Source organism: Ranitomeya variabilis, chromosome 6 (assembly GCF_051348905.1).
Source record: "Ranitomeya variabilis isolate aRanVar5 chromosome 6, aRanVar5.hap1, whole genome shotgun sequence".
In the NCBI taxonomy this organism is placed as follows: Eukaryota; Metazoa; Chordata; class Amphibia; order Anura; family Dendrobatidae; genus Ranitomeya; species Ranitomeya variabilis.
This window is the reverse complement of record NC_135237.1, coordinates 297,213,324-297,241,086: the sequence shown is the minus strand read 5'-3', so window position 1 is coordinate 297,241,086 and position 27,763 is coordinate 297,213,324. Positions and strand designations below refer to the sequence as shown.

General features: G+C 40.0%; 1 protein-coding gene across 1 annotated transcript in view; it reads left to right on the top strand.

The window, feature by feature from the left end:
* The window catches only part of CDH12 (cadherin 12), a 1,379,166-nt gene that overhangs the window by 1,332,219 nt on the left and 19,184 nt on the right, over nt 1-27,763 (top strand). Inside the window, exons 12-13 of the mRNA XM_077269712.1 lie at nt 10,579-10,700; nt 11,936-12,053. Of these exons, the coding sequence (XP_077125827.1) occupies nt 10,579-10,700; nt 11,936-12,053 (240 nt within the window). The remainder of the gene's footprint in view (nt 1-10,578; nt 10,701-11,935; nt 12,054-27,763) is intronic.

The following is a 27,763-nucleotide window of genomic DNA, read 5'->3' as shown; positions in this document are numbered from 1 at the left end:
TTGCTTACATTTACATATCTCTTATATATTTACATACCTCATGTGTATAAAGCTCAAAGCTGCCAAAGTTGAACTTAAAAGTTGTCTACATTAAAAATAAAATGAAAAATATGCTTTATTTTTTCTAGTCCTCTTCCTCTCTGAAGAGACAATTTGCATATTTCCCAGAGGAGCATTGCGGCTTTAAGTCTCCTCACCTCGGCATGCTTAACATGTCAAGGAGAAACGATAATTCTTGGATCTCGGTCAGACGCTTCTCACACAGCCAAATCTGATCTCCAGTTAGCACTGACGAGGGGCAGTACCCCGAAACACAGTGTCTGCAAATTGAGATTCTGGTTTGGCTTTTATCCTAAGTCATGTGACAAGGCTCGTTAAGGAGTCAACATTGACTTTTAGGATTGATAGTTCCCATAGGTGGCACTAGAGTTCTAGTCCTCTTCCTCTCTGAAGAAACAATTTGCATATTTCCCAGTGGAGCATTGCAGCTTTAAGTCTCCTCACCTTGGCATGCTTATCATGTCACTCTCCGCAAGGAGAAACTTTACTTTATTTAAGAAGGAATTCCAAATCAACCTACAAGATAAGCACAGTTCAAATTACACTTTTTTTATAAATACATTTTTGTTACATTCCATTTTTGGGAAAAGAACTTGTGAGTAATTGGAGTCCAAACCAAAATTCAGCAAAATGTAAGGGTTGATACACATGTCCATCAATTTGTTATATCAAGAGACTAAAGGTACAGTGTGTTCACTTATGGCAAAAATAGTTTGACTGTTAACTCATCTGAATGGGGATTGAACCATAATTTCAGTTACGAAAATGTCTGCAACAAATCTGTGACTCTGCCCTAAAACTGCCAAAAAAAGTAAATTTAGTTTTATAAAAAATAATTAATAATTAATAAGTGTTTAGTTAACTAAATACTAAATTATAAATACCTTTAAAGAGTCACTATCATTTGTAAAAATAAACAGCATAAGTAAATATGAGAAACTTTATAATATCTTGTATCATAACACAATGGATCAGTACTTAGTGCTGTAACCTTCCACCACTGGCATCCTGGGTTCAAATCCCACCAAAGACAAAATCTGCAAGAAATTTATATATTCCTCTGTGTTTGTGTAAAGCATCAAAATGTCATTTTTATCCACTTATGAGTCACTTCTTTTCATACCCTTGACTCCTGAACATTCTCTATGAAAAACTGCCAAAATCTATCTAGCTAAAAACGAGAGGATTGGCCTAGAAATTGAATAATCAGGTTATAGCTCCCTCTTTGGAATCATGGAGAGGGGGCAGAAAATTAGAAAAGAAGAGTGAAAAGTAGGCTGAGACATTCAGAAAGAGGCACACAAATGGTACTGCCAGCTCTCACATATATTACTATCACTGAAGAGCTGGATTCACTGCTGCACTGCTTAGTACTGCTGTAAAATGTAATAAATAATGTTGCAGCTTCTGAAGAAGGGCCATGTAAAGGACAGGATAGACATTCTCTGTGCACTATGTAGCAGCTATATTCTCATCTTACTAACTCAAGAACAACTGGAATTGAGAAATTAAGCCTGCAGAAGTGATAACAGGTGACTAGTTACATGATGGCCAGGTATAGTGCTTGCCCTCATGCATGCACGCATTTCATTAACAGGTACAATTAAAATTATTTAATTCCCATATTTGCTAAAACATGTTACATGTTGGAAGCACATGCAAATTAATGAAAGGACTTATGTTAAATGTTCAGTAATTCCTGTATGATGCTTTCATTTTGTTCTACTTTATGATATTGTAGTTTTACAGGCCAACAACATATGAAGTTAAGATTGAAAACTTTTCATAAATGTATTTATACTGACATGACGGCTTGTGCTGACAGTGGTTTAGTAATGAAATTCATGAAGCTCATTATTTCGTGTTTTTCAATGCGAGAATTCAACTTCTCGGAGCTTCATTTGCAGCTATGACAACATCACCATAAACAGTCCCACATCTTACAGAATACTATAAGCGTAGACTGGGTGCCTAGCGTTCAAAGGCCTGCCTTGCCTATGCATCGTGTATTGCTGCGGGGCATCCATGATTGACGGTAAATGCTATTTCATCACATTTGTTTTCCACAACTAGTATCGCAGTTTTCCGTGAACTTTAGAACTTGTTCTACAATGAGAGAAATGTTATATTTAAGTGAGCCTTGACACAAATTTTACTTGACAATGGAATGTAATTCTTCTAAAAATACAGCTGAAAGGCATTTCTAACACAACACTTCCAACTAAATATTAATGCAATGTTTTGCCTCCGGATGAAGATATTATTGCATGTGTCAGAACTTTTAGCATTGATTTGCCAAGTGTTTTACTGACACACTTTCTGTTCACAAACCATACTTGACAGTCACATACTGAAATTATTTTCATAGTTATAAAATATTCATGATTATGACAGATGGGATCCACTCTTTATGCAATGTTAGATGTCTGCAGAGGTGTTTTCATTTGATTCCTATTAGAATCATATATACGAAAAGGGAGAAAAAGTCTTAGAAAACTAAAGACCCCTGCAGGCAGTGGCTCCATCTGCATGCGACAGCGGTACGCTGGTCCTGTCAGACATTATCACCTGCCATGTTCTGGTCTCTCCAGTAAATATTTTGCATATTTTTCAACAAACTTTCACATATAGGTATAGTAGAACTATAGTGTGGAAAATTACCAGCACTGCATTCTGAAATTATATACATTTTATATCTGCATTACGAAAGCTGTACATTATATATATATATATATATATATATATATATATATATATATATATATATATATATATATATATATATATATATATATACACAGTGGGACAAAAAAGTATTTAGTCAGTCAGCAATAGTGCAAGTTCCACCACTTAAAAAGATGAGAGGCGTCTCTAATTTACATCATAGGTAGACCTCAACTATGGGAGACAAACTGAGAAAAAAAAATCCAGAAAATCACTTTGTCTGTTTTTTTATCATTTTATTTGCATATTATGGTGGAAAATAAGTATTTGGTCAGAAACAAAATTTCATCTCAATACTTTGTAATACATCCTTTGTTGGCAATGACAGAGGTCAAACGTTTTCTGTAAGTCTTCACAAGGTTGCCACACACTGTTGTTGGTATGTTGGCCTATTCCTCCATGCAGATCTCCTCTAGAGCAGTGATGTTTTTGGCTTTTCGCTTGGCAACACGGACTTTCAACTCCCTCCAAAGGTTTTCTATAGGGTTGAGATCTGGAGACTGGCTAGGCCACTCCAGGACCTTGAAATGCTTCTTACGAAGCCACTCCTTCGTTGACCTGGCGGTGTGCTTTGGATCATTGTCATGTTAAAAGACCCAGCTACGTTTCATCTTCAATGCCCTTGCTGATGGAAGGAGGTTTGCACGCAAAATCTCACGATACATGGCCCCATTCATTCTTTCATGTACCCGGATCAGTCGTCCTGGCCCCTTTGCAGAGAAACAGCCCCAAAGCATGATGTTTCCACCACCATGCTTTACAGTAGGTATGGTGTTTGATGGATGCAACTCAGTATTCTTTTTCCTCCAAACACGACAAGTTGTGTTTCTACCAAACAGTTCCAGTTTGGTTTCATCAGACCATAGGACATTCTCCCAAAACTCCTCTGGATCATCCAAATGCTCTCTAGCAAACTTCAGCCGGGCCCGGACATGTACTGGCTTAAGCAGTGGAACATGTCTGGCACTGCAGGATCTGAGTCCATGGTGGCGTAGTGTGTTACTTATGGTAGGCCTTGTTACATTGGTCCCAGCTCTCTGCAGTTCATTCACTAGGTCCCCCCGCGTGGTTCTGGGATTTTTGCTCACCATTCTTGTGATCATTCTGACCCCACGGGGTGGGATTTTGCGTGGAGCCCCAGATCGAGGTAGAGTATCAGTGGACTTGAATGTCTTCCATTTTCTAATTATTGCTCCCACTGTTGATTTCTTCACTCCAAGCTGGTTGGCTATTGCAGATTCAGTCTTCCCAGCCTGGTGCAGGGCTACAATTTTGTTTCTGGTGTCCTTTGACAGCTCTTTGGTCTTCACCATAGTGGCGTTTGGAGTCAGACTGTTTGAGGGTGTGCACAGGTGTCTTTTTATACTGATAACAAGTTTAAACAGGTGCCATTACTACAGGTAATGAGTGGAGGAAAGAGGAGACTCTTAAAGAAGAAGTTACAGGTCTGTGAGAGCCAGAAATCTTGATTGTTTGTTTCTGACCAAATACTTATTTTCCACCATAATATGCAAATAAAATGATAAACAAACAGACAAAGTGATTTTCTGGATTTTTTTTTCTCAGTTTGTCTCCCATAGTTGAGGTCTAACTATGATGTAAATTACAGACGCCTCTCATCTTTTTAAGTGGTGGAACTTGCACTATTGCTGACTGACTAAATACTTTTTTGCCCCACTGTATATATATATATATATATATATATATATATATATATATATATATATATATATATATGTATATATATATATATTAGAATGTGATAATGGCCCATAAAAGTTAATTTTTAATTGGGACACATTTTATACCAATGAGGGCACACCATTTTTGAGTTATCTGTTTGCAGTTAAATAAGAAGCACAGCCAAAAAAATAGAGGGAACTAAAAATTGAAATAATTCAATTAAAGACATAGCAAAAAGGCAAAGGTATTTATTAGCCAGGGTCATAAAAGAAATGCGCAAATCAGATGCAGCAGACCCCTTTAATAAAGGAGGTAACACAGGTGGAAAATACTGATGAAGCAACCACTCTCAGCCTACCAATCCATGGAGGGCCTGCTGCTGTTGCTCATCCTTGCCCTGATACCAAACTAATAAACACTGTCCTATTCCATGTGTGCTGTGCTATAAGGTTTGCTTTGCCCTCACTTGTAGGTCAGAAGCCTCTGCTGCATCCATGTCCATGGGTCAAGGATCAGCCACACACACATCTGGTAACACTCGGTTCATTTCAATAAATTCAACTTTAATGGGCAGTTCAGATAAAACAGTCTGCAACATGCATAATTGGGCACAGCCCCCTCCAGATGTTGCTCCATTTACATAGTACATGGCAAGGCTTTGCCTCAGTTATGCTTGGACTGTCCATACCTCAACAGCTTATGTTGGCCCTAGGGACTCCCCGTCCAGCAGTCCATCTTTTCTGATGAGATCACTACCATCCCCTCTCTCATATCCCCACCCGGTCTCTTCTGCATTGAAGAGAATGAGACCCGCACTCCAGTGCCTACTTCGGGTCACTGGCCCCGGACTTCACAGGGATTTTTGCAAGACTCCAGGTGAGACCTCATGCTGCCCGAACAATATGTACTATCTGGGTACACTGCAGCTTGCACCTGAAATTACCACAAACCTCCGACTCTCACTGTCTTAGACTCCCATCCAGGAAGTGCTTCCCATTTTTTTCTGCAGCCCCTCCCAATATATTAACTATTCACAAGTATATTAACCATATCTAAACCTGTGCACTACATCTTATAATGAATATTTCCACCACTGCATATTTCCATATTCACTACACATTACTCACATTGTACATTCATTGCATAACATCACAACAACCGAACAATTAGTTCTCATACAGTTCTATGCATTTTCACATATTACAATAGCCATGCAAATACAATAAAATCACATGTCAGAACCATTTTATAAACATTGCAGGAGGCAAGGCAAATGACAGTCCCTGTCACCCCCCTACATCTATATTATAACCCACATCTCCAATTCACTTATAATTAGGTTTCTCAGTTTCGATTTTTGGATTCCGTAGTTTAGAGAATGCCAGTCAAGACAGAGGCAGAGGCCCAGGATATCATTTCATCCTAATTTTCACAGATATATAAATAAATCAATTATAAGTGAATAATATGTTAACAATATAATATTATTACATTGAAAGGGAACCTGCCAGGTTTGATAATGCTACTAAGCTGCATATATTGGGTTAATATGCAGGTTAGTAGCATTATGAAGGTACCCCACCGCAGTACTGAAAGTGCGACGCCTGGGAGAAAATTAATTTCATCTTATCCCAGAGGCACCAAATTTAAGTCACGCAGGTGTGCTCAGAGTAGTTACAGTCAGTGCTTACAGCCGTGAGAATGACGAGTGTAAGCACGCCGTGGCCCTGATTGACAGCCAGCTCTGCAGTGCTTCAGTCCAGAGTGAGCTGTCAATCAATGCCAAGGCATGCCCATAGCCGCCACTCTTAGTGCTGTAAGCGCTGACTAAAATTACTCCAGCACATTTAAATGACTGAAAGCCAGCAGCTACCAGGAGAAACTACATTAATTTTCTCCTTGTTGCTGTACTTTCATTATTGCAGCCTGGCACTTTCATAACGTTAATAACCTACAGAGAAACCATATATCTGTAGGTTAAAATGGGTTGTCCACCACTTGGACAAACCATTCTCATTCCTCATGTTTGACCTCATTAAAATAAAAACACTTTACTCCCCTCTGCCCGCACCCAATCAACACCGGATTCACTAGTCCACCTTTGGATATATGGAAACATCACCAACCTCATATGAACCCTCTTCGAGTGGCCAAACTGCTGGAACGGTGCCAGCTCTGGAGGTGAGTATAGCTGTTTTTATTTTACCGGGGCCAAACATGAGGAATGAGAAGGGGTTGTCCAGGCAGTGGACGACTCCTTTAAAATAATTAAAGAGCATGACAGGTTTCCTTTAAAGGGAAAAAAAAAACAAAAAGAGAAGGAGAGATCCTGTGCTCCTATTTTTCTCATGCACTCAGAAGCTGCATTAGCATGGAAGAAAAAATAAAGTACGGTATACCCATAATTCGCAATGTAACTGTGACTTTATCTCTGTGGTCAAGCAATATAACATTTAGTAGAAGCAGTGATATCTTTGCGTGACTTTCTGCCTCTATGTTCTGCTACTGCTTCCTCTTCATTGCCTCAAAGCACCAGAGTTTTTGTGATTTTTTTTTTGACAACTTTTCCTAATATTTTCTAGATATGCAACTTTTTTTTATCTATCTTTTGCTGCTGCTGAAATAGTTACAGAGTTAATATGGTTGAAAAAAGACATCCAGCATGTCTATCAAGATCAACTGATGGATAAGAAAGGATAAAGGAAAGGATACAAATATAATGCAAGATCCAGGTGGCCAAAAATAGCTCATCTTTTTCGCCTGATCCCAATTGTTGATCGATTGGACCAAACTTTCAGATAATAATTGTATACATTGATATTATTTCTATATTTTTTTCTTATATGAAAGAATATAATTTCTTTCTGAAATCACCAGCGATTCACACTTTGATCAACTCTTAAAGGGATATTCTTATCTCCAAGATCCTGTCCCAATATGTAGTAGGTGCAATAATAATAAAATTAGCAAATACCTCCAATTAGACATGTAGTATAGTTTTTTTTTTTCTGATAAGCTTTGCCTCTTTCCTCATGTGCAGGCATTGCAGGACCTTAAATATCCATGGTTACGACAACTGATGCAGTGAAGGTTAGCTAGTTGCTAGTGGTCATAGCCATGGATACTTAAGGTCCTGCAATGCCTGCACATGAGGAAAGAGACATAGTGAATCAAAAAAAACTATACTACATGTCTAATTGGAGGTATTTGCTAATATTATTATTAGTACACCCACTACATATTGTGATTGGATCTTGGAGATGGGAATAACCCTTTAAGGTTGATTATTCAACAGATGTAGAGTTTTTATGGTAAAGATGCCTTGTCTCCTCTGGAAATGAAATACTTCCTTCTCCGATGGCCAAAGTGCCCTTTTATATTTTGAGGGAGTTTTAGATTTAAAAAAATGTGACCATACTTTTTGTATGGGTCATTTATGTACTTGTACAAGTTAATCATGTCAGCCAATATTTCCTCACAACTAGGATCTCCCATGCCCGTTTTCAATTTTGTCCTGCAATTTCATATTTCTTTTAATATATGACAATATCTTGCTGGCCTGAAAAGTAGTTGATTGACATTGCATGCTGTTATTTTGTACATCCAGATCATGCTCTACAAGTGAATCTTCTAGTTGTACTCCCCTACGAACATATGGTGCTCACAAATTGTTAGTGCCCAGGTGCATAACTTTACCGTTCTCCACACTGAATACCATCTGCCAACACAGTTTTTTGCCGTAATCTTCCATAGACTGCACTATACTATATAGCTTGATGACTTCTGCAAAAATAGAAACACTATTAATCCCATCTTCAGGCTTCCAAGTGGCCAACATGCTCACATCTGCCACAGAAGTATTAACCCTGGAACTTCTGTTTGCCTGTGTACAGATGGCAGATTGTTCAGTGATGGAAACCTAATCCCTACTATCCTCTATCCAATTAAAAAAAAAACAGTAAAGAAAAACTCAAGAGAAAAAAAGTTCTTACAGGCCTTGAAGTTGTTCTTTCAACTTCTTTTTTCAACTCCTGATCTTTGAAATAATACTCAGCATGCTGTAGAATAAAATATCAGTTTGATAATTTATTTGGATATATCCTTTTGTTTTACCAGGAACAATGATTAAAGGGAATCTGTCAGCAGATTTTTGCTATTTAATCTGAGAACAGCATATTATAGGGGCAGAGAGCCTGATTTCAGGGATATGTTACTTATAAGGTTGTGTGCTGTAGTTTCAATACAATCAGTGTTTTATCAGTAGGCAATTATCACTGCAGGACTAGGTGTCACATGCCAGGTCATCCGGATAATCTATGGGATCCTGTGCCCACCACTGACAGGCAGCTTGCTGAAAATGTAATGCCAATCAGTAGTTTAGATGAGGTTACATATAGCTCCGCATTCTGACCAATGCTACATCTACAGCAGATGAAACAGGGATTCCAGCAAAACTGCACCAAAGCTGTCCCGTAAGTGATACATCACTGAAATCAGTCTCTCTGACCCTTCACCATACTACTCTCGGAATTAATAACACAACCTTCTGACATATTTCCTCTAAATTTGGAGCTGTGTTAATTGCAATTTTAGCATTTGGACAAACCAAATTGATTACACTGGTCAACAGCATTTTTGGTGCCAAAGATATTTCATCGAATTTAGGGTATTTTTGGGGTGCTGATTCTGAATATGTCATCAGTTTTGCCAGATTGGCTCAAGTTTTTGAGATTTTTGGTATCTCATTTATAGCACTTGTTGGTAAATGCGACGCATTATCTCATTAATTTCTTTGGATTAGTACTTGAACTGAGCAGTTCTCAATATAGTTTTGTGTTAATTAGTGTTCTAAAAGTTTGTTCATAGCTTGATTTTTGCACTAACTTTATGTTGTTGTCTGTTTTCCAGTGAAAAGCATGAACTCATCAAGAAGAAGTTGTCTTAACGATCCAGACTCATTCTGTTACATTTGTGGTGAATACACACTGCCAAAACATAGAAGAAACATAACAGACTTCGTAAAAAAAGTGTATTTTGCCTATTTTGGGGTTATGCTTGGGGACCAAGACAAGTTTTGGGCACCACACATAGTGTGCAAAGCATGTATCGAATTATTACGAAAATGGAGCAAAGGACAAAGAAAAAGCTTCAAATTTGGTGTTCCAATGGTGTGGAGAGAGCCAAAAAAATCATCATGATGACTGTTATTTATGGTAAACACAGGTACAGGCACATCTTCACAATGAGGGACAGGCCTTCTTGCAGATTCCATGTTACTCCCATTTTCGTTTCTTATGCTTATTGAATCCTTGCACTTGCACTGCACAGAAATAACAGTCATCGTGATGATTTTTTGGCTCTCTCCACACCATTGGAACACCAAATTTGAAGCTTTTTCTTTGTCCTTTGCTCCATTTTCGTAATAATTCGATACATGCTTTGCACACTATGTGTGGTGCCCAAAACTTGTCTTGGTCCCCAAGCATAACCCCAAAATAGGCAAAATACACTTTTTTTACGAAGTCTGTTATGTTTCTTCTATGTTTTGGCAGTGTGTATTCACCACAAATGTAACAGAATGAGTCTGGATCGTTAAGACAACTTCTTCTTGATGAGTTCATGCTTTTCACTGGAAAACAGACAACAACATAAAGTTAGTGCAAAAATCAAGCTATGAACAAACTTTTAGAACACTAATTAACACAAAACTATATTGAGAACTGCTCAGTTCAAGTACTAAATCCAAAGAAATTAATGAGATGATGCGTCGCATTTACCAACAAGTGCTATAAATAAGATACCAAAAATCTCAAAAACTTGAGCCAATCTGGCAAAACTGATAGCATATTCAGAATCAGCACCCCAAAAATACCCCAAATTCATTAAAATATTTTGGACACCAGAAAAAAAAATTTTTTTTGTTGACCTGTGTTATTAGAAGGAGGTCCTGACCTGGGAAACCTATGTGTATTACATCTATATGCTCTTTTCAGACTTACAAAAAGGATAAAGTCGTAAATCATTAATGACCATTCTGGAATTCTGGAAAAGAGTACATTTTTTTTCATCTTGCAATCATTTTTATTTTTTGCTATGATTTTCTTTCTATAGGCAATCCTCAGTTAACCAGTTCAGTCATTGTCATCATAAATGTCCTGGATGTTAATGAATTTGCTCCTGAGGTGACAACGCCATATGAAACATCAGTATGTGAAAATACCAAACCACGACAGGTAATGTAAAAGTAACTTTTTTGTTTTCTGCTCCTTTAAGAAAAATGATTCAGTGCTGCGTATCAATAGTATTGGTCCTAGCAGGGCTTCCATGACCCATTGAGTCAAGACATGTTAACTAAAGATGAGCAAAATTATTCTAAGCTAATTTAGTTTGCAAAAAAATATGTGGAATTTGTCTAATTCAAAGTTTTGGGGTTTAAAGTTGAATAAATCCAGCAATATAGCATATACTTGCCTTTTACCTGAATTCTGATGGCTGAGAAGGAGATAAAATAAATAATTAACTCTTATGCTCACCTTACTTTGGTCCTCCCTATACTTTTTTGGTTGACTCATCTTCTTCCTTCTATTCCACCACTGAATTTTCATATGCTAGTTATACAGTATAACTAGCATATGAAAATTCAGTGATGGAATAGAAGGAAGAAGAGGAGTCAAACAAAAAAGTATAGGGAGGACCAAAGTAAGGTGAGCATAAGAGTTAATTATTTATTTTATCTCCTTCTCAGCCATCAGAATTCAGGTAAAAGGCAAGTATAGTATAGATTAATAGGGGTGCCCAAACTTTTTCATATAACTGTATATGGCTTTTAAAAAACGAATCCAGAACTTGACTAGTCACCTTCTAAGTGCTGCAGTTGGGACTAGTTACGGTTTCCTCCTGGTTGGCCTGCCCACCCTGCGTTGATTAACATTCTGTCCTGCATTGTTATCTGTGCCAAGCAGGATGTCAATCATGGCAGAGTACATGTGCTAACAGCATTGTGACACCACTAGTGACTAATCCCTAGTATATTATTACACATATGACTAATGAACGTGTTGTGGGAATCTTTCTAGATGTGTTTATTAACTCTGTAGCATGGATTAATACAATAACCATATTTTGATAACACATTTTAATAAAAGCTCATCAATAAAATAAACTAACATTTTCTTCCCCGTATAAAATGCTAAATGCGTGCAACAGATAGCAAAGCAGTTATTTCTAATATTGTACAAAGCGACTGCTCTCTTATGAATGTTTGGGTTTGTGGTTTCACTGAAGAGTATGACGATACACTAAGTGGAACCTAATTTAAACTTTAGTGTGTTCTTTCCTTTTTTTCTTTAAACTCTAAAAGCCTGTGAATCCTTGGAAAATATATATTTTGTTAAAAGAAGCTTATTGTTCAAAAGTGTTTACATACTGTTGACCAGTATGTGATTTCTTTCTTCCTGTCTCCTTTCAGATCATCCAAATTATCGGTGCTGATGACAGAGATATGTCACCTATAGGGCAAAAATTTTCATTCAGACTGCCACCTGATGGTTTGACAAATCCCAATTTTACCATTCATGACTATAAAAGTAAGTAAGGCTTATGATTACATACATTTTCTATACTGAAAGCGCTCATGCATTAGGAATCCACAGACAGGGCTGGCGTTTGGGGCAGGAAAACAAGGCAGATGCCTAGGGCCCCCACCCCCCATGTCTGCAGCCACTTTATGAAGTGCACAGAGGGTGTACAGCATTGCTTACAGTGAATAGTGCAGTGCATGCACTGTAGTCCCAGAGCTTCTCTCTCTCTCTCTCCAGTCTCTCGCTCTCTCCCCATCACTCGCCCCCTCCCCCACAGTGTCCGGTTAGAAGTTCAAAGTGAGGGGCCGTCTCACAGCACTGCAGAGGTCAGACGCCGGGGCAGAAAGATGCCTTCAGCCCTGTCTGTGTCCCCTGCTCCTCATCATGGCTGCTATTAAACCCTGTCCTGGGATCTGCACAAGTGAAGCAGCAGGAAGTGAATATACATATACAGTTGTGCTCAAAAGTTTACATACCCAGCAGAATTTTTGCTTTCTTGGCCTTTGTTCAAAGAATATGAATTTCTCCACTCATGGTTAGTGGTTGGATGAAGCCATTTATTGTCAAACTACTGTATTTTCTCTTTTTAAATCATAGTGACAACCCAAAACATCCAAATGACCCTTATCAAAAGTTCACATAGCCTGTTTCCTAATACCGTGTATTGCCCCCTCTAACATCAATGACAGCTTGACGTCTTTTGTGGTAGTTGTGGATGAGGTTCTTTATTTTCTCAAATGGTAAAGCTGCCCACTCTTTTTGGAAAAAAGCCTCCAGTTCCTGTAAATTTATGGGCTGTCTAGCATGAACTGCGCGCTTGACATCTCCGAAGAGTGGCTCAATGATATTGAGGTCAGGAGACTGAGATGACCACTCCAGTGCCTTCACTTTGTTCTGCTGTAGCCAATGGCAGGTCGACTTGGTCTTTTGTTTTCGACCGTTGTCATGTTGGAACCTCCAAGTACATCCCATGCGGAGCTTCTGGGCTGATGAGTGCAAATTTGCCTCCAGTATTTCCTGATAACATGCTACATTCATCTTTACTTCAACTTTGACCAAGTTTCCAGTGCCTTTGTAGCTCACACATCCCAAAAACATCAGCGATCCACTTCCATGCTTTACAATAGGAATGGTGTTCCTTTCATCATAGGCCTTGTTGACCTTTCTACAAATGTAATGTTTATGGTTGTGGCCAAAAATTTCAATTTTGGTCTCATCACTCCAAATGACCTTGTTCCAGAAGTTTGGAGGCTTCTCTCCATGCTGTTTTGCATATTATAGATGAGATACTTTGTGGCATTTGCACAGTAATGGCTTTCTTCTGGTGACTCGACCATGCAGCCCATTTTTCTTCAAGTGCCTACTTATTGTGCATCTTGAAACAGCCACACCACTAGTTTTCAGAGTGTACTGTATTTCAGCTGATGTTATTTGTGGGTTTTTCTTTGCATCCCGACCAATTTTCCTAGCAGTTGTGGATGACATTTTTGTGGGTCTACCTGACTGTGGTTTTGTTTTTACAGAGCCTCTGATTTTCCGTATGTTAATCACAGTTTAAACGCTGCTGACTGGCATTATTAATACTTTGGATTTCTTTTTGTATCCGTTTCCTGTTTTATAAAGTTCAACTACCTTTTCCCTTAGATCCTTAGATCCATTGCCAATTCTTTTGCTTTCCCCATAACTCATAATCCAGAAACGTCAGTGGCTGGACGAAAGATGCAAGAGTCTGTCTAGATCCCAGAAACTCACTCAGCTTTTATGCACACACCCTGATTACAAGCAAACATGTCACAGGTGAGGATATTTCCTTTAGTAGCCATTCAAACCCATGTGTGTCAACTTTTGTGCATGTTATGAGGCCAAAATCACCAGGGCATGTGAACTTTTTATCAGGGTAATTTGGATGTTTTGGGTTGTCATTATAATGTTAAAAGAGGAAACAAAGTAGTTTGACAATAAATGGCTTCACCTAACCACTAACCATGAGTGGATAAAAACTTTTGGTGTAATCATTCATATTGCCTTAAAAAAGTCCAAGAAAGCAAAAATTCTGCCAGGGTATGTAAACTTTTGAGCACAACTGTATATGGGTATCTGTATGTGTACATGTGCAGTATGCAGTGTATCTGCATATGTGTACATAGTGTAACTGTGTAAATTTGTGGTGCATGTATGCGTTTATATATTTATATGCATGTACATACAGTTTACAGTGTGTGTGTCTGTATATAAGTTATAGTATGTGTTAGGGTTGGCGGATTGCGCTAAATAAAATAAAAAAGAAAGCGCAATCGCCACAAGGGGTCGACGGTGGAGAGATGGAAAGCTGGTGCTAGTGATTAATGATGTAATGCACGGCAAGCGATAACCTGTATACACTGAATTGAACACCACTCCGTGTGAACAGCACGTGAAGTGAACTCGCCCACATAAGCAAAACTGCAACTGAGCTGTGTCACTCGCATACCATAATGGAAGAGATGCTCTGTAAATGAGCTGTCACTCGCACACAGAAATGGAACAGATTCTCTGAGTTTAATACCCTGACTAGAGTGGGCATGCTCTGGAACTCTGCTGTGCTAACCGCACATATGTAGGAACCAGATGCTAAGCCAATGGCTAATTGCCCCCACTGACTCTAGGTACCTACCTACATGTATAATCCCAAGCTAGGAAATGAAAAAAACTTGTTCCAGCACACTTGAATAAAATCCAGGCTTGTAACTTTATTTTCGCCAGAGTAAAAACAGTGGTAACACGCTCTTCGAGACACACCAGGGCACAAACAGCGACGCGTTTCGATCTACTGATCTTTATCAAAGCTATCAAAGATAAAGATCAGTAGATCGAAACGTGTCGCTGTTTGTGCCCTGGTGTGTCTCGAAGAGCGTGTTACCACTGTTTTTACGCTGGCGAAAATAAAGTTACAAGCCTGGATTTTATTCAAGTGTGCTGGAACAAGTTTTTTTCATTTCCTTTCTCTGACAACTGCGTCCATCCACGTGGAGTTCCGTGCACAGACAGTGGTCATGCGGTGAGCTGGTTTTGTTTCCTATTTGAGTTGTAATCCCAAGCTAGACAGACTCACGATGCTTGCAGACAGAGTGGTAGTGACTGCACTCATTAAGCCATACATAGAATGATGCAACGCACTGGCGTGCAAAACTTTTATGTGCAAAGCTGATGTCCAGTCGGATTCCACCTTGCCTGTGGACCAATCTTGCACTGCCACATCACCAGAGCAGCTGATGTCCGACCACCAATGAGAAGACGCCACCTCACGAACATGCTCAGTAAGGTGATTTCTGGACTTAGATTCCAGAGTAACAGGTTGCTCCTGTATAACTCTGCTTACAAAGGCCTTGGCTGGAGATCCTGCTGTAACTAACCGTACACCACGAGCTTGAGCAACACGATGGGACTGACATCTATGCTCAGTAGCTAAACCTGAATGGGAGACCGCAGAGGCAGATAAGGCTTGGGATCTATCCCTTGCAGTTGAAGAATCCCGACGCCTCACAGTATGTGTGTACATATATACAGTATAGAGAATGATTGTGCATATCTGTGGTGCATGTGTTTGTGTATATATATGCATGTACATACAGTATATAGTATGTGTGTGTCTGTGTATATTTATTATATATGTATACTGCATGTGTGAAAATATGTGTACAAAGTGTATATGTACGTGAGCATACTGTTTATAAACTGAATGTTTCTGTGTATATTCTTTATATATGTGCTTGTACATACTGTATGTGACTGTATATACAATATGTAGTATATGCTTCTAAATTCATAAAGTATATATGATGTGTGTACATGTATAATATACAGTATATGTTAGGCGCCAGGATTCTCTCACTGCACAGGGTAGATTCCAAGACTTTTCTGCCTCTGCAGTCTCCCATTCTGCTTCGGCTTTGGCAGCAGTGGGAGCTGCACAGCAAAGGCATCGGTCTCAGCGTCTTGCCCAGACTCTTTCTGTTCGCTTGGTTACTACTTGCTCTCCAGCCAAAGCTATAGTAATTAGCAATAGGCAGCAGCGAACAGGCGTTCCATAGGTTAAGTCCAGGAATCACCCTACTGAGCATGCTCGTGAAGTGGCGACCTCTCATTGGTGGTCGGTCATCAGCTGCTTGGGTGGCAGTTCCGGATTGGTCCATGAGCAAGGTCCTATCTGACTGGACTTGAAGAGAAAAGTTTAAAAAGTTTCCTGGAGCGCGTGTCGGTTCGCTAAGATCATTCATTTCATATGTGTGTGTGGAACATAACTGTAATGTGGACTTGTCTGCATGTGCTCAGGGTAGGTGTATAGCCTTTAGAATTCCGGCACCTATGGAAAGTAGTTTGGGTTGATTTAGGGCAGGCATATAGCGTTTAGAATTCTGGCACCTCCGGAGAGGAGTTTGTGTGCATGCACACTCGCTGTGATTGTGTCCACTACCTGTTCCCTTGCCCCTGTGAGGGTTGTGTTTTCCTGTGAGGTTAACAGGGATCATGTTTTGCGCCATACCTGGTCTGTTACTGTGTGAAAGTGACACAGCTCCACTGCAGAGCATCTTTTCAGGTGCTGTGTGCGAGTGACACAGCCTTGTGTTCTATACACTGAGTGATGTTTAACTCAGTGCAAGCCATATATCGCTCGCTGTGTGTTCCACCATTGCTCACATTAGCTGCAGTTTTCCATCTCTGAACGGTGGACCCCGGGTTGAGATCGCACTTTATCATATTTTATATTTAGTGCGATCCACCTACCCTAAGGCTATGTGCACACGTAGTAAAAGTGGTGCAGAATTTTCTGCACAAAATTCGCATCTCCTGTCAGAATCCGCAGCTGCGGATTTGCCGCGGTTTTTATGCGGATTTTGTGCGGAATTGCCGCGGAGTTGTTGCGGATTTTGTGCGGATTTTCTGCAGATTTTGCCACTGCAGATTTCTATCATGGAGGGGTGCAGATACGCTGCAGATCTGCACAAAAGAAGTGACATGCACTTCTTTTAAATCCGCAGCAATTCTGCACTGATTTTTCCGCACCATGTGCACAGCTTTTTTTCTCTATTGATTTACATTGTACTGTACAGCACAGTGCGAATCTGCAGCGTTTCTGCGCAAAAAAATCCGCTGCGGATCCGCAGAAATCCGCATCGTGTACCACATACCCTAAGAGTATATCTGTGTATATATGCTGCATATATAGTTCTGTAATTGTAGTGTTGCCATAATAGGGATCAGCGGTTTAAGTCTAATGCCTGTGTTTTGCATTAGTGCCTGTTCACACTGTCTTTCTTTACTGTGCCCAGTGGGTTCTGCCTGAATCCTGTATACAGCCATAGATTTCAATTACAGAAATGGAGTTCAAATTAACTCCACATGTGATTTGTTTTTTCTGAACGTGTCCGTCTGTTCCAACAGCCACAGATAATTTGACACTTTTAGGGTATGTTTCCACGTTCAGGAAGCGCTGCGTGTTTGACGCTGCGTAGAGCTGCAGCGTCAAACACGCAGTGTCCAGATGTTACAGCATAGTGGAGGGGATTTCATGAAATCCAGTCTCCACTATGCATTAAAAGACGCATGCGGCAGACCTGCGTAAATGGACATGTGGCGCGTTTTTCAGAACGCAGCATGTCCTTACAATGCGTTGACACGTCAAAAAACGCATTAAAAATGCAGGTGACCTGCCAGTGACCTCAGGTGCAGATTTGGTGCAGATTTTACCTTCGTAAAATCCTGACCAAATCCTGATGCAATCCTGAACGTGGACACATACCCTTAGACAAAAAACACAAGCAGACTCTGAGGGTATGTGCAGACGATCAGTAAACATTGCATACTTGTGTAGCATCCAACCCGCAGCGTCCACTGTCCAAAGCACTGCCATTTACTGACTGTGTGCACATGCCCTAATAAATAAATCAGTCAATTTCAGAAAAAAAAACTATTTGACCTCTACTTGTGTCAGTGCAGTCTTTGGCCCTGTCAGGGATTTATGTGAATCCTATTTTAGGGAGATTCAGGCAAAGCCCCTGAATGCACTGCAGAAGCTCAGTGTGAACAGGGTTTAATATACAGGTCCTTCTCAAAAAATTAGCATATAGTGTTAAATTTCATTATTTACCATAATGTAATGATTACAATTAAACTTTCATATACTATAGATTCATTATCCACCAACTGAAATTTGTCAGGTCTTTTATTGTTTTAATACTGATGATTTTGGCATACAACTCCTGATAACCCAAAAAACCTGTCTCAATAAATTAGCATATTTCACCCGACCAATCAAATAAAAGTGTTTTTTAATAACAAACAAAAAAACCATCAAATAATAATGTTCAGTTATGCACTCAATACTTGGTCGGGAATCCTTTGGCAGAAATGACTGCTTCAATGCGGCGTGGCATGGAGGCAATCAGCCTGTGACACTGCTGAGATGTTATGGAGGCCCAGGATGCTTCAATAGCGGCCTTAAGCTCATCCAGAGTGTTGGGTCTTGCGTCTCTCAACTTTCTCTTCACAATATCCCACAGATTCTCTATGGGGTTCAGGTCAGGAGAGTTGGCAGGCCAATTGAGCACAGTAATACCATGGTCAGTAAACTATTTACCAGTGGTTTTGGCACTGTGAGCAGGTGCCAGGTCGTGCTGAAAAATGAAATCTTCATCTCCATAAAGCATTTCAGCCGATGGAAGTATGAAGTGCTCCAAAATCTCCTGATAGCTAGCTGCATTGACCCTGCCCTTGATGAAACACAGTGGACCAACACCAGCAGCTGACATGGCACCCCACACCATCACTGACTGTGGGTACTTGACACTGGACTTCAGGCATTTTGGCATTTCCTTCTCCCCAGTCTTCCTCCAGACTCTGGCACCTTGATTTCCGAATGACATGCAAAATTTGCTTTCATCAGAAAAAAGTACTTGGGACCACTTAGCAACAGTCCAGTGCTGCTTCTCTGTAGCCCAGGTCAGGCGCTTCTGCCGCTGTTTCTGGTTCAAAAGTGGCTTTACCTGGGGAATGCGGCACCTGTAGCCCATTTCCTGCACACGCCTGTGCACGGTGGCTCTGGATGTTTCCACACCAGACTTAGTCCACTGCTTCCTCAGGTTCCAGTCACCTCTTCTCGTTGTACAGCGTTTTCTGCCACATTGTTTCCTTCCAACAGACTTACCATTGAGGTGCCTTGATACAGCACTCTGGGAACAGCCTATTTGTTGAGAAATTTCTTTCTGGGTCTTACCCTCTTGCTTGAGGGTGTCAATGATGGCCTTCTTGACATCTGTCAGGTCGCTAGTCTTACCCATGATGGGGGTTTTGAGTAATGAACCAGGCAGGGAGTTTTTAAAAGCCTCAGGTATCTTTTGCATGTGTTTAGAGTTAATTAGTTGATTCAGAAGATTAGGGTAATAGGTCATTTAGAGAACCTTTTCTTGATATGCTAATTTATTGAGACAGGTTTTTTGGGTTATCAGGAGTTGTATGCCAAAATCATCAGTATTAAAACAATAAAAGACCTGACAAATTTCAGTTGGTGGATAATGAATCTATAGTATATGAAAGTTTAATTGTAATCATTACATTATGGTAAATAATGAAATTTAACACTATATGCTAATTTTTTGAGAAGGACCTGTACAATTGTGTGGAAAAGTGCCATCTTCTATACTATTCCATGCTGTCCCAGTACAGCGGCCAGACACGGACACTAGCCAGAAGACACTTTTTTTTAAATATGTTGCACGTCTTATTTCAGCATTTCTGCAGCCTTTTTTCCCTATTTAAATGAATGGGACAGAAAAATGTAAGTGAAAAGGCTACAAAATGCAGAATTTTTCCTGCCAACACTGTTGATCAATCTGCAGTAAAAATTGTGCATGTGAACAGACACTACAGGAGTTTTCTGAGAATGTAAAAATAATTAGCATGAAATGATAAACCCCCTGCGGCTCCAGCACTGGTGCTCTGGGGGTCTCTGCCAGGCTTTGCACTTGGCTGCAGTCATCTTGTGGCTGCACCTTATATTATAGCTGCAAAGTGCATTAAAATAACCATCAGGGACCCTGAACCATCGGCTTCGAAGCCAGAGAGGATTTAGCAGAGTAGTTTGGGGGACATGTTGGACTTTTTTTTTAATCACTTTTTTTTCTGCCATTTCGGAGGTAGGATGTAGACAAAGACGGAAATTCTGCTAATATTTTCTATTATTTGACTGTATGGCCCCTTCACACAACCGTGTATAATGTTTTTTCCTATTTTACCTAGGGTGATGCCATCATGTACATGTTTTCCCAGCAGCACAGATGACAAGGGCCAACACAAGTTCTATGGGTCTGTGTAAACATGCCATCCATGTGCCGTCCATGTTCTGTCTGTGCGCCATCCGCGTTTAACATGGAAAGTATGTGAGAAGCTTTGTAAGTTCCAGTATCCATACCGGAAAAACATGGATGGCACATGGACGACACACTGATTGAAAACACTGGTGACACCGATATCGGTGTAACACGTACATGCTTTATATGGACATGTGAAGGGGGCCTAACAGTGTTGTTGGTGGTATATTTCAGGATTGGGGGCCCCTCTTTGAATTTTTCCCAGGACCCCAACTTGTCTAAAACCGGCCCTGTAAACAGAACAAACAAATACCCTGCAAATGTTTTCTCACACTGCTAGATATTATGTCCCATTTATTCCCTAGCACATCACATTTAATGCATTAAGCTTAATCTATGCACCTGATTCTTTATCTCAAAGTATAACAAATAAATACACTTTATGAAAATCGTAAAAATAAAGCAAAAGGGTGATTCTGTCATTTACTAATGGAACAATCTGCTTGACAAATTCCTGTTAACGCAGATTATAAATGACTCAACTAAGATGTTCACTGAATAATAATGTGTCACAATATATTTCCAAGGATGCAGTAAGCTTTATACACTATTTTTTATCTCATAAAAGTTTAAACTGCAGTATACAATATATAAAAAAATGTTTTAGGTACCTAAAATTACAAATCTGCTGCAATTTCTTTTTTCGTAGACGTTCGTTGCTTCTCATCACCAAAAAGCTTACTCTCCTGCTTTGTACTGTTGATGGTCAAAAAGTCAAAAACACCTGTCTGCAAATTAACTTCCTAGCTTGGTATTTTAGCCTAAGTCATGCAGCCAAGCCTGAGTTATTATTGACTTTTAGGATGGATACCTCATACACAGTGGCATGTAAATGTTTGGGCACCCCTGGTCAATATTACTGTTCTTGTTAACATTTAAGATGAAATGTTCTCTAAAAGGCTTAAAGCTAGAGATGACACATTTTCTTTGTATTTTAGGCAAATACATACATATATTTAAAAAAAGAATATTGTAATTTTTTATATTTTAAAAATTACAAAAAGGAAAATGGGCCAATGCAGACGTTTTGGCACCCTTGGAGATTTGTGTGCTCATATAACTTTGACCAAGGTTTCAGACATTACTTAGCCTGGTAGGGTTATGGCTTGTTCAATATCATCGTTAGGGAAGGCTAAGTGATGCAAATTTCCCAGCTTTATGAAAAGCCATAGTCCAAAATGCAAATAACTGTTCAGAGAGGAAGAGGTCAGGAATTCTAGTGTTGCCTAATAGTCGTTGCAATTATACAATTCAATAAGTATCTTTAAAAGGCTTTTCCACATGACTTAGGATAAGGCATCAAAACAAACTCCATTTGCAGAAGTGTGTTTTGGAGTTTTTGCCAATCGTAAGTGCAAAAAAGGATAACTGGTTGGCTGGGAGCAAGGCTTTTGACAAGGAGTTATAAGGGTAAAGTTTCTCTTTGTGAAAAGTACCAACATAGCATTAAGAAACTTATTGGTCATGCAATTCTCCCATGATAATTTAAATATACATGTAACTTCTTCAGAAAGGAAAAGGACAAGAACTGTAGTGCCATCTGTTGAGAGTAGGAATCCTAAAAGTAAAAAAAGGAAGCTAAACCTTTAGGCTATGTGCACACGTCAGGATTTCTTGCAGAAATTTTCCTGACAAAAACCGGACATTTCTTCCAGAAATCCGCATGCGTTTTTTCATGCATTTTTTATGCGTTTTTGGGCGTTTTTTGTGCGTTTTTTTCCAAATGCATAGAATGGCGGGAAAAATGCGGAAAATCCGCAAAATTAATGAACATGCTGCTTTTTGTACCGCGATGCGCTTTTTTCCGCGGAAAAAAGCGCACCATGTGCACAAAACATGCAGAATGCATTCTAAATGATAGGATGCTTAATGTATGCATTTTTAATGAGTTTTTATAGCATTTTTATCGTGAAAAAATGCAAAAAAACCTGAACGTGTGCACATAGCCTTAGACTCCCTGTCAGATACCTCTCATCAAACAAACCTATTCTCCTGCTTTGTAATGTTGATGGGCGAAAAAAAAACACCAAAATACCTATCTGCAAATGGTAGCCAGGCCTGGTAAACAATTAATATTGACTTTTAGGATGGATACCTAATATACAGTCACATGTAAAAGTTTGTGCACCCCTGGTTAATATTACTGTTATTGTGAACAGTTGAAGATGAAATGATCTCTATAAGGTAAAGATAACACATAGGCAAAAAAAAAATTGTAATTTTGAACATTTTGAAAATTACAAAAATAAAACTGGGCCAATGCCAATGTTTTAGCACCGTTGGAGATTTGTATGCTCAGATAACTTTGACCAAGGTTTCAGACCTTAATTGACTGTTAAGGTAATGGCTTGTTCACTATCATCATTAGGAAAGACCTAGTGCTGCAATTTCACAGCTTTTAAAAACTCAGCCTCCTCTAATCTTGTGCCAAAAACAGCACCCATAGGTTTTTCTAAGCAGCTGCCTAGCACTATGAAAAGGAAAATGGTGAAGGTCTACAAAGCAGGAGAAGGCTATATGAAAATAGCAACTCATTTTCAAATTGCCCTTTCCTCAGTTTGAAATGTAAGACCAACAGTGAATTGTAAGACCGATAGAAACAGTGGAGGTCAAGATGAGGTCTGGAAGGCCAAGCAAATTTCAGTAAGAGCTGATTGTAGGATTACTAGAGAGGCAAATTACATCCCCTGATTGACTGCAAAAGACCTTCAAAAAGATTTAGCAGACTCTGAAATTGTTGTGCATTGTTCTACTCTTCAGAAATACCTGCACAAATATAGCCTTCTTGGAAGAGTCATCAGGAAAAAATCTCACCTGCATCCGCACCAAAATATTCAGCTTCAAAATAGGAAAATAGCATCTAATCAAGCCTGATGCATTCTGGAAACATGTCCTATGGACCGATGATGTTAAAATATAACTTTTGCCACAATGATCAGAGGCACTGTATGTGTGGAGAAAAAAGGGCACAGAATTTCAGGAATAGAATATCTCACCAACAAATAAGCACGGGGTGGAGAAATCATGCTTTGGGGTTGTGCTGCAGCCAAAGGCAGGCGCAGCATTTCACGGGTAGAAATTTAAATGAAATTTCAACAAATATTTGATGCAAACATAACACCATCTGTAAAAAGCTAAAAAAGGATGTCTTCTACAAATTTATAATGATCCTAAACCCATATCAATATCCACAACAGACAGCCTCAACATGTGCAAGCTGAAGGTTTGACAATGGCCCTCACAGTCACCTGATCTGCACATCATTGAAAATCTGTGGCTACACCTCAGAAGAGCAGTGCATGCAAGACGACCCAGGAATCTCACAGAACTGGAAGGATTTTCCACAGAAGAATGGATAAAAATCCCCCAATTGAGAACTGAAAGACTCTTGGCTGGCTACAAAAATTATTTAGAAGCTGTGATACATGAAAGAGGGTTTGCTACTAGGAACTAACCATGCAAGGTGCCCAAACATTAGAATAGGCCCATTTTCCTTTTTGTAATTTTTAAAATGTCAAAAGTGACTATATATATAAAAAAAAATATATATATATATATATATATATATATATATATATATATATATATATATATATATATATATATATATATATATATATATATATATATAATATAGTACAGACCAAAAGTTTGGACACACCTTCTTATTTAAAGGTTTTTTTGCATTTTCATGACCATGAAAATTGTACATTCACACTGAAGGCATCAAAACTATGAATTAACACATATAGAATTATATACTTAACAAAAAAAGTGTGAAACAACTGAAATTATGTCTTATATTCAAGGTTCTTCAAAGTAGCCACCTTTTGCTTTGATGACTGCTTTGCACACTCTTGGCATTCTCTTGATGAGCTTCAAGAGGTAGTCACCGGGAATGGTTTTCACTTCACAGGTGTGCCCTGTCAGGTTTAATAAGTGACATTTCTTGCCTTAATGTGGTTGGGACCATCAGTTGTGTTGTGCAGATGTCTGGTGGATACACAGCTGATAGTCCTACTGAATAGACTGTTAGAATTTGTATTATGGCAAGAAAAAAATCAACAAAATAAAGAAAAATGAGTGGCCATCATTACTTTAAGAAATGAAGGTCAGCCAGTCTGAAAAATTGGACAAACTTTGAAAGTGTCCCCAAGTGCAGTGGCAAAAACCATCAAGCACTACAAAGAAACTGGCTCACATGAGGACCGCCCAGGGAAAGGAAGACCAAGAGTCACCTCTGCTTCTGAGGATAAGTTTATCCGAGTAACCAGCTTCAGAAATTGCAGGTTAACAGCAGCTCAGATTTGAGACCAGGTCAATTCCACACAGAGTTCCAGCAGCAGACACATCTCTACAACAACTGTTAAGAAGAGACTTTGCACAGCAGGCCTTCATGGTAAAATAGCTGCTAGGAAACTACTGCTAAGGAAAGGCAGAAGAGACTTGTTTGGGAAAAAGAACACAAGGAATGGACATTAGACCAGTGAAAATCTGTGCTCTACATGCCTGGTTCCCACCAGAGGAGGAGGAGGTGTGATGGTGTGGGGGTGCTTTGCTGGTGACACTGTTGGGGATTTATTCAAAATTGAAAGCATACTGAACCAGCATGGCTACCACAGCATCTTGCAGCGGCATGCTTTTCCATCCGGTTTGCGTTTAGTTGGACCATCATTTATTTTTCAACAGGACAATGACCCCAAACACACCTCCAGGCTGCGTAAGGGCTCTTTGACCAAGAAGGAGAGTGATGGGGTGCTACGCCAGATGACCTGGCCTCCACAGTCACCATACCGGACCCAATCGAGATGGTTTGGAGTGAGCTGGACCGCAGAGTGAAGGCAAAAGGTCCAACAAGTGCTAAGCATCTCTGGGAACTCCTTCAAGATTGTTGGAAGACCATTCCCGGTGACTACCTCTTGAAGCTCATCAAGAGAATGCCAAGAGTATGCAAAGCAGTCATCAAAGCAAAAGGTGGCTACTTTGCAGAACCTAGAATATAAGACATAATTTAAGTTGTTTCACACTTTTGTGTTAAGCATATAATTCCACATGTGTTAATTCATAGTTTTGTTGCCTTCAATGTGCATGTACAATTGTCATAGTCATGAAAATACAGAAAAATCTTTAAATGAGAAGGTGTGTCCAAACTTTTGGTCTGTACTGTATATATATTTTTTTTTTCTAAAAGGAAATGTGTCATCTTTAACTTTAGACCTTTTAGAGATCATTTTGTCTTCAACTCGCTTATCTGTTCACAATAACAGTAATTTTGACTAGGGGTTCCCAAACTTTTACATGCTACTGTATGTGGCACTAAAGTTCTTTTTATCTTACTTTCTGGAGAAGCTATTATTATTATTATTTATTGTTATAGCGCCATTTATTCCATGGCGCTTTATATGTGAGGAGGGGGTATACATAATAAAAACAAGTACAATAATCTTAACCAATATAAGTCATAACTGATACAGGAGGAGAGAGGACCCTGCCTGTGAAAGCTCACAATCTACAAGGGATGGGTGAGAATACAGTAGGTAAGGATAGAGCTGGTCATGCAGTGGTTTGGTCAATCGGTGGTTACTGCAGGTTGTTGGCTTGTCGGAAGAGGTGGGTCTTCAGGCTCTTTTTGAAGGTTTCGATGGTAGGTGAGAGTCTGATGTGTTGTGGTAGAGGGTTCCGGAGTAGAGGTGATACGCAAGAGAAATCTTGTATATGATTGTGGGAAGAGGAGATAAGAGGGGAGTAGAGAAGGAGATCTTGTGAGGATCGGAGGTTGCGTGTAGGTAAGTACCGGGAGACGAGGTCACAGATGTATGGAGGAGACAGGTTGTGGATGGCTTTGTACGTCATGGTTAGGGTTTTGTAGTGGAGTCTCTTGGCAATGGGGAGCCAGTGAAGGGATTGACAGAGGGGAGAGGCCGGGGAATAGTGGGGGGACAGGTGGATTAGTTGGGCAGCAGAGTTTAGAATAGATTGAAGGGGTGCAAGAGTGTTAGAGGGGAGGCCACAAAGCAGGAGGTTGCAGTAGTCAAGGCGAGAGATGATGAGGGCATGGACTAGGGTTTTTGCAGATTCTTGGTTGAGGAATGTACGGATTCGTGAAATATTTTTGAGTTAAAGGCGGCAGGAAGTGGAAAGGGCTTGGATATGTGGTTTGAAGGAGAGATCAGCGTCAAGGATTACCCCGAGGCAGCGAGCTTGTGGGATTGGAGAGAGTGGGCAGCCATGTACTGTAATGGATAGGTTCGTTTGGGGGGTCGCGTGAGATGGGGGAAGGATGATGAATTCTGTTTTTTCCATGTTAAGTTTCAGAAATCTAGCGGAGAAGAAAGATGAAATAGTGGACAGACATTGAGGGATTCTGGCTAGTAGGGAGGTGATATCTGGTCCAGAGATGTAGATCTGTGTGTCATCAGCATAGAGGTGATACTGAAAGCCATGAGATTCTATGAGCTGTCCCAGGCCAAAGGTGTAAATGGAGAAGAGCAGGGGCCCAAGGACTGAACCTTGTGGGACTCCGACAGATAGGGGGCGAGGTGAGGAGGTGGTGTGTGAGTGGGAGACGCTGAAGGTCCAGTCTGTTATGTATGATGAGATCCAGGATAGGGCCAAGTCTGTGATGCCAAGGGATGAGAGGGTCTGTAATAATATGGAATGGTCCAGTGTGTCAAAGGCAGCCGACAGGTCGAGGAGGAGGAGGACAGAGTAGTGTCGCTTGCTCTTGGCGGTTAAGAGGTCATTGGTGACCTTAGTTAGGGCAGTTTCAGTGGAATGGTGTGACCAGAAGCCAGATTGTAAGCGGTCAAAGAGGGAGCAAGAAGAGAGATGGGAGGACAGTTCAATGTTTTTCCATTAGTTTGGAGGCATAAGGGAGAAGTGATATAGGGCGATAGCTAGATAGAGAGGATGGGTCAAGAGAGGGCTTTTGGAGGATAGGTGTGATTGAGGCATGTTTAAAGCTTGAGGGGAAAACACCAGTTGTTAGTGATAGGTTGAAGAGATGGGTTAGGGTTGGGATGAAGACTGTGGTGAGGTTTGGGATGAAGTGGGTCAAGTGCACAGGTGGTGAGACTCGATCTTGAGAGTAGAGTGGAGAGTTGATCTTCTGTAATGGTGAAGAAGTTGGTTTTGGAGGTGGAGGGCTGGGAAGTTGGGAGGAAGGGCTCTGGGGGTTGTTGACCAAAACTGTCTCTGATGTTCTCAATCTTCTGCTTGAAAAATGAGGCAAAGTCTTCAGCTGAGATAAGTGGGGAGGAAGGAGGTGCTGGGGGACGGAGGAGAGAATTGAAGGTGTTGAATAACTGTTTA